This window comes from Monodelphis domestica, chromosome 1, assembly GCF_027887165.1.
Source record: "Monodelphis domestica isolate mMonDom1 chromosome 1, mMonDom1.pri, whole genome shotgun sequence".
NCBI classification, from domain to species: domain Eukaryota; kingdom Metazoa; phylum Chordata; class Mammalia; order Didelphimorphia; family Didelphidae; genus Monodelphis; species Monodelphis domestica.
This window is the reverse complement of record NC_077227.1, coordinates 75,376,643-75,388,115: the sequence shown is the minus strand read 5'-3', so window position 1 is coordinate 75,388,115 and position 11,473 is coordinate 75,376,643. Positions and strand designations below refer to the sequence as shown.

The window sequence follows — 11,473 nt, the reverse complement described above, 5'->3', positions numbered from 1 at the left end:
CTGAGGCCAAATTTGAACCTAGGACCTCACATCTCTAGTCCTGGTTCTCAATCCACTGAACTACCCAGCTGCCCCCTACCTTTTAAAATATCTTATGCCATCCCACAATATATCAAAACCACAATGAGTAAAGTCAGTGTGGAATACCTATTGTGAAGGGTTAAATTTGGTGGGGGGAGGGGGTAGGAGTTTGAACAAAAGCCAGTGAGCAATTTATTAAACGCAAAACATTTAGTTTATTATTAGGAAATACATATAGGAAATAGGAAGGAGGAAAATGAAAGTAATCTTTAACTTGTAACTATACCTCAGATCCCAATCCTAACTAAAATTCTCTAAAAAACCCTAAATCTATCTGCCTTCAAGAGCAGTGTTTTCTGCTAGGCTGAAGCCCTCACCTACTCTAACTAATAATATTTCCACTATCTATCCACTTATTTTCCCAAATTAATCAATAATCAATAAGGCTGTTAAGGCCTTAATTCCATTTCTGTCTCCAACCAGAGAAAAAGCTAGCAGCATACCCTCTCCCCAGGAGGCCTAGAGACCAAAGGCCCTTTTTCCAACTCTCTGCAACCGACTCACTCCCCTTGGCCACACCCTTCTATGTGTCACTAACTGACAAGCAGCACCGCAGCAGGTCTCTGACTGAAAAATATTATTGCCCCTTTTCCTCTTAAATATAAAAAAGGGAAATAAAAACTTTTTTAACACTATATTTCAATATAATTTATTTTGTAATCTTGTATATTTTATACCCTTAAAATTATACATTCTGTGCATTAAAAAAATTCTGAACAGGTCTCTACATTTCAACAGATATTGCCAAAGGAGGCCATGACACAAAAAAGGTTAAAAACCACTGGTCTATATTGTAGTACAAGTTAGAGGAGCATCATGGAATAGGGGTTGGGGTGCTAGTCTTAGAATCAGTTGTACTGGAGTTTGGATCAATTACTCAAATTGATCCAAATTACTCACCTACTATGTGTTAGACACTATGCGAGTACCTTCAGATATATATCTATGTAAGCTAAGAGAGTCCTTACCTATCATCACATCACCACATCGATTTCACTAGGTTGTCCTAAGGATCAAATAAGATGTCTCTAAAGTGCTTTGCAAACCAGCTATTTTTAAAAGCATATTTGAAGTCTAAACATTTTCCTAAAATTCTTTAAAGGATTAGTAAAAAAAAAAATTCACATTTCAGAAAATCACTATATTTTTCCTCCTTCCCCCTCCTTTAAACGCTCAGAATTTATAGAGTGGAAAGAGTAAAAAGTAAAAAAAACAAGGTGGTGGGTGAAGCTCCGGGTGCTAGGCGGGGTTAAGAGCTTGCTCTATCTCCACAGATACTCCAACAATGAACCATATATGGAGGGAAATATAGGAGAAAGGTCCCCGGGAAAGGGAGGAGTAGTCCCTGGAGCTATCTGGGATGAGATAAAAATTGATAAATGGAGGCTATCAAGCTTCCATCAGTTATTTTTTTGTTTGTTAGAGAGATGAGTCATACTTCAAAAATACTTGTGGCTTCAACCATGAGTATTCCCTCCCTAGTTAAGCAGTTTTAGGTGTTGCTGATGTTAATGGGCCTCTCTGAACTAGGATAGAACAGGAATTCAGAAATGAGTTGCGATAATAGGTGCAGCCAGTGAATACCTTGGCCTCAGGTAGGATACCATCCCAGAAACTGGAGATAAGATCAGATGTCATTCTTTGAATCATATTCCCCCTCTCCCCCTTCTGTAAATATATTGCTGATATTTATCTATTTTATTTTTCAATTACATGTAGAAACAATTTTTGACCATTGTTTTACACTGATATTTGAGGATTCAGATTTTCTCCCTCCCTCCCTTCCTCTTCCATCTAATCCCCAAGGTGGTCAATAGTCTGACAGAGGTTATGTCACTGCTTTCATGCAGTACGTATTTCCTTATTGCTTGTTGTGAGAGATGTTGCTGACAAATTTGGGAGAGGAGTTCCTAAATGGGCTTAGGGTGCCTCTCCAAAGAGGAACACGTGACTTAATGTTTAGCTTGTGTATGATAAATTGTGATCTTGGCAATTGTACCATCTGTTATGAGGCTTTAGTGACATAGGAAGCGATGTGGGCTGTGGAAAGAATGCATTTATTATTATTGTCCCATAACAAATGATGACATGGGCAGTTTCAGAGGAAACTGAGAAGACCCCAAAGAATTGATGTAGAAGGAAGTGAGCAAAATTAGGAGGACAATTTGTACAATAACATTAGAGAGAAAAACAACTTAGAAAAACTTTAGAACTATGTTAAAAATAAACCAGAAAAGTCTAAATGAATGAAGATGAATTATCCTACTCACATGTCCCAAAAGAAAGGTAATTATCTTAAAATGTAAGGAAAAAAATACATTTTCAGAGGCAGCTAATTTGGAGATTTCTTGTACTATGCAATTATGTATCATGGGCTTTTATTTTCTTTTATTTGCTCAATTAGGGAAGGGAGGAGAGTAGATATATATGTTTGAGTGTATATATGTATATGTGCATAGATATGAAGATATATACATATATATATAAAAAGAAAATGTACATTATCTGGAGTCAGAGGATCTGGTTTTAAATCCTGGCCATGCTGTTTTTTTAAGATCCTAATTGACCTTGAGGTGACTTAGGTAACTTCTCCAGGCCCCGTTTTCTCCAGGCTCTTCACCTATGGTCTTACCAAATTGTTGGTATCTTGGAAGGATTATTGTATAAAAGAAGTGTGAGGAAAGTGGAGAGTGTTGAGCTTGGAGAAAGGAGACCTTTCTAGCTGTGTGACCCAAGGCAAGTCAAGAAACCTCTCAGTGTCACAGGCAATTACTTCATAGGACTTATCTCAGAAGGCATAGCCTGGATGTTGTTCAACCATTTTTAATTTTATCCAGTTCTTCATGACCCCAGTTGGGGTTTTCTTGTCAAAGATACTGGAATGTTTTGCTATTTCCTTCTCCAGTTCTTTTTACACATGAGGAAACTGAGGCAAATAAGAGCTGTGATTTGCCCAGGGTCATATAGCTAGTAAGTATCTGAGGCCATATTTAAACTCATGAAGATGAATCTTCCTGACTCCAGAGCCAGCATTCAACTACTATACCACTAAGGTGCCCAAGCCCAAATGTTGAGACCAACTATTTGTGAAGGAAGTTCCAACACAGGGAATTCTCCAGGCTGATGAAATTGTAAATCCTTTCCCTATTACATAAGGAATATTGAAAAAGGAAAGTAGAAGAGTCAGAATTTGCCCAACACTGACCAGTAGAAAGACAATTCAATTCTAAGGTCCTTAGACAAAGATAAGACTTCCCAGGCTAGAGGGCAATCCATTAGGTTACCTATTTTGATCAGAATATGACTTAAGAACACCCAACTCCTTCTGTTAAATTTTTGTTCACCAACAAATTAGATGAATTTTTGTTATTGTCTCCTTGGCAGACTTACACATCAGGTTAACAGTGGGTTATGTTTTTGGAAGATTGTAGAGTTTCAAGGAACCTTCACTGTCCTCTAGTCTAATCCCCTCATGAAAATGGAAGATTCAAGGTCACATATACCCTGATACAAAATCTAGCTCTTTTATTCTCCCACAATGACTTCCAGAAAAATGTCAGTGGTCATGCCAGGTATTCCATGCATTATCAAGTAATGGTAACAGGAGACTGGCCAAGTTCAGTGTGTAGAGGGTGCTCATCTGATACAATTCCCATATGGACTTTGGAGCATACATTCTATAACTGGTTCCCATCTGTTCCAGTGGGGAAGAGACAGACTTGATTGGACGTTGAGTTGAAAAGAAGTTACATTCAAAAGCTGCCAACTAGAGCAAATGAATTTCTTTCTCCTTGCCTGGCGGTGTTGGAGTGAGAAGGCAAGGACTGTAGTAAGTCAAGTTGTTGGTGGAGAGAAAGGCCTCAGGTGATTACATGGCCCAGTTGCTTCTTTTGTCTGTGGTTCCTATTCTTCTGGTTTTTGGATAGAGTATAAGGAGATAGACAAGACTTCTCAGTGAGCTTTAAAGGGTTAGATTGAGTAAGAGCCAGTAGGTGACATTTTGAATGCCTGTTATAAGCCAGGCTCTGTATTAAGTCCTGGAGGTGGCAAGAAAGGCAAAAGAATGTCAGGGCTCTGCTCTTGAGGAGTTCAGTCTAATGGAGGAGACAAAGAAATAACTAGGATGGGTACATACAAGTTGTATACAGAATAATGGAAATAAATAACAGAGAAGGAAGGCACTAGAATTAAGGAAGATTGAGAAAGGCTTCCTGTAGGAGGTGGAACTTTAGCTGTGACTTTGAAGGCAGTCATGGAAACCAGGTGGACATGAAAAGGGATGGAGCTTCAGGCATGGGAGACTGCCAGTGAAAATCCCTAGAATTGGGAGTCGAAATTTCTTCTTGGAAGAATAGCAAGCAAGGATATTTGTGTCACTGGATCAAAGTATTTATGTATGTAAGTGTAGGTATATGGAGGGATGAAGAGGGATGGTGGTAGTAAAATAGAATAAGACTAGAAAGGGTGGGACAGACTTGGGAATATCAAACAGGACTTTCTGCTTAATCATGGAAGGGATAGGGAGCCTACAGAAATTATTGAGTATATTTATTAGGGATTAGACATGGTCAGACTTAGCTTCAGGTAGATCACTTTATGAAGTCCAGTTTAGACATGTTTCCTTTGGGATATCTATGGGACATCCAATTTGAGAGACGCCAGACTAGAGATAAGTAGAGATTGGGGCTAGAGAAGTAGATTTTGAGAGTCATCACAGCATAGAGATAATACATGAATTCATGGCAGCTGATGAAATTACCAAGTGAGAAGAGGACCCAGGAGAGAGCTCTGTGAGATACTCATGTCAATGAGTAAGACCTCAGTGAAGATCAAGGAAAGAAGACTGAGAAAAGAAATGGTCAGATAGCTAGGAGAGCCAGGAGGGAATAGTGTTATGAAACTCTATAGTATTAAGGAGAGAGTAAGGGGCAGAAAGGGTATCAGTGGGTAGAGAGCCAAGCCTAGAGACAGGAGGTTCTGGGTTCAAATGTGACCTTAGACACTTCCTAGCTGTATGACCCCTAGACCCCATTGTCCTTACTATTCTTCTATCTTGGAACTGATACTTCCAGTTCCACTTCCAATTCTAAAACAGAAGTTAAAGGTTTAAAAAATATTAGAGTTAGAACTAATGCTCAGGTTGCTAGAAGATAAGCACATAGGAGCTGGTAACTAAAGACTTGAAGAGGGACCTCCCTGACCCATCTCAGAGATACTAGAGACTCGTAGTAGTCCATCAGCTCTGTTGCTTTTAGAAGTGAACTTGGCGGGGCAAATGTTTGGTAGCAGCTGCTTTAAATATGAACCCACTTTTCCCAGAGTCCTCTGAGATGATAGGAAGGACAGAATAGTAACTGGCTAGTAGGGGAAGTGAGGCATGGGGAGGTAAAAATGCTCTGTAAGTTCTGTGCTCGCTACATTTTTGCAGCCACTCTCCCTTTGTAAAAGCTATATGATTAAATGATGGTGGGATGATAATTACAAGTGACTTGATACTGGGGATTTATCATTGATAGTGTGAACCTGGACCTATCCCTTGCTGCTGTTCTGTCTTAGAAATTGATAGTAAGAAGGTAAAGGGGGGAATATGACTCATCAGGGTGAGTGTGAGTTGGGTGGAGGGTTCATAGAGCTTACAAGGCTGCAAAGTAAATTGGCATTCTGATTTAGAATTCATTCTTTTGTTGAGTCTGGTTGACACGTGTAACATTAAGGTCACTAAGGAATAACCTGACATGAAATCAGTTCTTTTTGCATTCTATCAGAAGTCTGGATTATGGAAGACTGACCTTAGAGATAGGAAAATATTCTGATTTGGGTAGATTAGACAATCCCTGGGGGCAGGGATTGTTTTTTAGTCATTGCTTTTGTGTCCTCAGGTCCTAGTACAGTGCCTTAGAAATAGCTCGTGTTTAATAAATGCTGGTGGAATGGAATCAAATGTTAAACTAGTTCTCTGGAATATTGAATTTCCTACTCTAGGAGTATTATTGTAGAAACATGACTTGCCCAGGGTCACACAGCTAAGAGGAAACATGATTGTGCAAGACAGTATAGAATGTTCACATTCCTATAAGGATATAAAATTTATCTGTTGGTTTTAGTTGCATTTTAACTAAAATATCAGGATTATTTCACACATCTCTTGGTTTGTAATCCTCTGTAAATTACATATATATATATATATATATATATATATATATATATATATATATAATATCTGGGGATATTCTAAAAAGAAAAAAAAAGATTCAGTCTCTGAAGAATTTGAATCATCTGATAGATTCTTGTGACACCATACAATTAAATGGGTCTTGGTCATGTTGAGGAATGGCTGCCATTGGGTTAAAAAGAACACCCCATGTTCCTTCTGAATTAGCCTTGTGTTTAAATGCCTCACAGGTAATAAAATAGATGGCTTTATCTTAGTTAATAGCAGGTACTACAGGCTCTTGTCAAATTTGCCTCTTGTCCTCTTTTCTCGTCCTTGTCTAGGTGACTGGTTTTAAGGCAGGGGTGACCTGAACTCTATCTGCTATGTGTTCAAGGCCTGTCTCTGCGTGTCTCTTTGCCAATTGCTCGGGATGTCACCTTCTTTAGGAGGTTTTTAGCACTGGAAGGCTTGGCAGGTGGCTTTTGCTGAGAGGATTCTTTGGTGGTATCTTTCCTGAGTTGAAAGTTAACCTGAAAGAGAAAGAAAATAAAGGTATTAGTCAAGAAAACTTTTGCATCAACATGATACCAACGGTGCCTGAAACATTTCCTCCAGATGACCTGAAACATCAGTCCTCTAGAGCTTCAGCCATTTATTTACCTATTTGCATATCTACTCACTTATCAATTTATTTGTCAATCAATTAAAGAGAAGTCCAAGTGAGATGGAGAAGAAAAATGAAGTCACCTGAAAATCAGATCACATTTTCTCTCATCCAACCTCCTTTCCACCATGGATTTGCTTGTGTTTGTTTTATTGCCTAAAGAGCCATTGAGGGGCAGCTAGCTGGCATAGTGGATAGAGTACTAGACCTAGAGTCAGAAAGATCTGAGTTCAAATCTGATCTCAGACACTAGCTGTGTGACCCCAGACAAGTCACTTAACTGTTTTTGCCTCAGTTTCCCCATCTGTCAAATGAACTGGAGAAGGAACTTACAAACCACTCCAGTATCTTTGCCAAGGTAAATAAATAAGGTAAATGACTTATGAAGAATATGAGATATAATCCAGACTCTCAAACACCTTATGGTTCAGAAAACCCTAAATGGAGTCAACAGAGTTGACAGGGCGAGTTTACAGGACTGAAATGACTGAACAATCTGACTCTAGATATATAAAGCTATAGAAAGAAAAAGAAGACTCAGCTATTGCTTATGGTACTTTCTTCCATTAAGAGTCCTTCCCTTTCTCTCCTTTTGCTAAGGTTCCATCCCTTACAGATTTTCCAAGGCTCCCTCAGACCTTCTATTCTTCAAGAGGATTCTCTGACTATTGTAGCCTGTAGTGTTCTCTTTTTTCTCCTTTATCCAGAATATATAGCTCTGGCTTATTTCTATAATCTATACCAGGGGTCAGAAAACTATCACTGATGACCAGATCCTGCCCAAACTCAATTTTTGTCTTAACTTCCAGGCCCATTCAAAAAGAGGTGGCAGGAAGAATTTGGCCCACAGGATGTAACTGGTTGTTTTGTGTCCCCAAATGAACCATAAGGTGTTTGAGAGTCTGGATTATATCTCACTGTATTCTTTGTAAATCATTTACTTTATTTAATGATGTGAAGAGAAACAGGAAAAACGAGAAGAGATTAGGAGTTAAGAAGAGAAAGAACAGAAGAAGTTTAAAGAATCAATCAACAAGCATTTATTAGGCATTTTTTCCTGTACAGGCACTGTGCTAAGCACTTTGGATGCAAAGAAAGGCACAAAAAAAGGTCCCTGGCCTCATTGGAGCATACGCTCAAGTTGAGATATAATATGTATATAAAATCAGTACATAAAATGTATACAGAGCTGATGGAAGGTAGAAAAATGAAGGAACAATGAGCTACAGGAAAATAAGACAAACATAGTCTCTAAAGTGAAGGTAAAAGCAGTTTAATGGTGGAAAGATGGGTAGGGGAAATCTGGTAAGTGTATCTTGTAATCATAGAGTAGAAGAGAATCTTTGATGTTACATAGTCAAAACCCTACATTTTACAGATGAGCAAACTGGTCTCAAATTTTCTTCTTATGATTACCTGTTTTTAGGAATGATACATTGTGAAGGATTCCTCTGGGAATTTTATATGAAGCAAAGAAACAAATTAAAAAAGAAGGAAGGAAGAAAGAGAAAGAAAGAAAGAAAGAAAGAAAGAAAGAAAGAAAGAAAGAAAGAAAGAAAGAAAGAAAGAAAGAAAGAAAGAAAGAAAGAAAGAAAGAAAGAAAGAAAGAAAGAAAGAAAGAAAGAAAGAAAGAAAGAAAGAAAGAAAGAAAGAAAGAAAGAAAGAAAGAAAGAGAGAGAAAGGAAGAAAGAGAGAGAAAGGAAGAAAGGGAGGAAGAAAGAAAAAGAAAGAAGAAAGGAATAAAAAAGAAGAGAAAGAAAGAAAGAAAGAAAAGGAAAAAAGCAAGCTAGCTGGGTAGATGATCAGGCCAAGTTTCTAGTCCCACCCAGCTAGTTCACTAACTTAAAAAAAAAAAAAAAAGAGCTCAGTATTGTCCTGAACTCAAAGACTTTAGTGCACAATCTCCCAACTTTTATCTTGGACTTTATAAAGGATGGTAAAATCCAATCTCATATAGTCAGGAGAGAAAGATAATTTGTGGGTGGGGTAGGTAAATTGGTGAGTTGCAGAGCAGGTAGCAGAAATATATCTGCATTCCCATTTTTCCCACCTATATCAAAGAAGAGGGATAGTGTTGAGGTGTTGGACTATATTAATTCTTGAGTCCTTTTGGTTCTATTTCCATGATTCTGTGGCATAAACTGAACTTTGCCCACTTATATTTCCCATAATTCTTACTTAGTAGATATAAAAATGAAAGTTGTTTAGAGCATTCATCTGAGCTCAGTGTGCCAAGTGGGAGTTCCATCGGTGAATAAGAGGCATGACCAACTGACACCCAGTGCCAGGAAAGGAGAAAGAGTGCTCCCTAGTGGGAGCACTGGTGAATCTACCTGATAGATTTCCTTGATGAAGTCAGGAAAAGAACTGTTAGCATCCAGGAGATGAAAGCAATAATAATGACCAAAGGATCATAGGGTTGGAGCTAGAAGGAACCCTTAGAGGCCATAGGATGGTATAAAAATAGCACCTAACATTTCCAGTACATTTTATAATAAAATGCTTTCCTTTTAACACCTATGTAAACTAGGGGTGGGTATTTTATCCTTTCTTGCAATGAAAAGCCCAGAGAGGTGGTGACTTGCCCAAAGACTTCATATCAGAGCAAAGAGGGACATAGTGATGGGCACCATTTTGACTTGGACTTGTGTTCCCTTCTATAGTTGAAAAGGGGAAAGGAAACAGGGAAGGAATAGATTGGAGAAAAGTACAGAAAAAAATAGGTTATGAAGAAAGGAGGGTCGAAAGAAGACAATAAGAGGAGGTTAGCAAAATTAATTAAGTGAACTTACAAGTAGTAAAGCTTCTTAGATATCAGCAAGATACAGCAAAATATGACCAAACTCACCTGCTTTGGGTCTGCAGGTCCAACTGTCACAGTCCTTGTCTCTGATCCATACCCAGGTGCTGTGGCAGTGACTTCGTAAGTGCCTGGTAGTAGCAGCCGGAAGTAATCACCTTGCTTACCTAAAAATCATAAGGTTAAGATTCAGCCTGTATATCAGAAACCTGTTTGTTCAGTCCCCAGTGACTCAAATCTAAACACAAATCCAAAAGTCTGAAGGCTTTAGTTGGCATACATTAAGATGTATATCCTCTTAAACAGGGTGGCATAGCTGCCACAATACTAATGCAGATTAGGGACATTAAAAGAAAATGCCAACCATGGAGATAAATATTAATTCCACTATACACTGTATTGACCAAACAACATCAGAAACAAGATTTTATTCTGAGCATCTTTCTCTTTTTTCTAAACCCTTACATTCCATTTTAGAATCAAGACTGTATATTGATTCCAAGGCAGAAGAGTGGTGAGGGCTAGGCAATGGGGGATAAATGACTTGCCTAGGACTATACAGTTGGAAATAAGTGTCTGAAGCCAAAATTAAATCTAGGGCCTCTTTGTCTCCAGGTCTGGCTCTCTATCCATTGAACTACCTAGCTGCCTTCTGAGCATCTTTTTTAAAAGAGGAAACACTGACTCCCATGGCCTATATTCCCTTCAAGATGAAGTATTGAATCCTGTTTGATATTTGAAACCATTCATAACCTGGCCCCCTCCTACCTTTCCGGTCTTCTTACACCTCAACCTCACTTATCCCCACATGCTCTAGATGCAGTGGCTCTGTCCTTCTCAAAATATTCTATCTCCTAACTCAAGGCATTTTCAGGAGCTGTCCCCATGCCTGGAATTCTCTCCATCCTCTTCTGTCTCCTTGAAGTCCTTCCATTCCCAGATATAATCCCACATTGGCAACAAGCCTTTCCTAATTCTCTGTAACACAAATACCCTCCCTTTGGTTGATTTTCCAATTTATTCTTTCTGTCTCTTGTTTGTGCATAGGTTTTGTATGCCATATCTCCCACCCCCATTAGACCGGGGGCTTCTTGAAAGCAAGGACTATCCTTTGCTTTTCTTTCTGTTTTGACAGAGCCAAGGACAGTTCCAAGACTCATTAACAGCTGTGGCTCAGATGACTTATATGGCATTCGGGGAAGGGGGTGGGGAGAAGCTTTTTATACAACTTTGGACATCACAAATCCTGCTCACAAAAGCGAGGGATGGCCAACAGGGATCAAACATTGACAGAGAAATCAGGTACTGATTAAGGTTGAATAGGAACAGCTGAGATATACAAGCATGGAAAATAACGATTTCAGGAATTAAGGCTAGACACAAAGAACAATTCACAGACATGATACAGGAATAATCCATAGAGAGCAAATCCCACAGACCTCCACAACCCTTGCTAATTACACCATATATTGCTTTTGAGAACATGAGAGAAGCAATTCTCTCTCTCTCCTTCCTCTCCCTCTCCCCCTTCTCTTCCTCTCTCTCTCTCTTTCTTCTTCCTCTCCTTCTCTTCCCCCACTCTCTGAATTTTCATTATTTTAATTGGTTTCCTTAATATGTATATTTTATTTTATGTATTTAAAAAATTATTCTGTGAAGGGATCATGGTCTTTACCATATTGCCAAAGGAGCCCATAATAGAGCAACTGAGGTTAAGCAACTTGCTTAGGATCACAAATCTAGGAAGTGTCTGTCTGAGGTCAAATTTGAACCC

At 38.7% G+C, this 11,473-nt stretch overlaps 1 protein-coding gene across 1 annotated transcript in view; it reads right to left on the bottom strand.

Moving 5' to 3' along the window:
• Window positions 1–703: 703 nt before the first annotated feature.
• Window positions 704–11,473, bottom strand: part of CPN1 (carboxypeptidase N subunit 1) — a 49,612-nt gene continuing 38,842 nt past the window's right edge. Inside the window, exons 8-9 of the mRNA XM_001372867.5 lie at window positions 9,748–9,866; window positions 704–6,765 (exon numbers count right to left, since the gene is read on the bottom strand). Of these exons, the coding sequence (XP_001372904.1) occupies window positions 6,625–6,765; window positions 9,748–9,866 (260 nt within the window). The 3' untranslated portion in view covers window positions 704–6,624. The remainder of the gene's footprint in view (window positions 6,766–9,747; window positions 9,867–11,473) is intronic.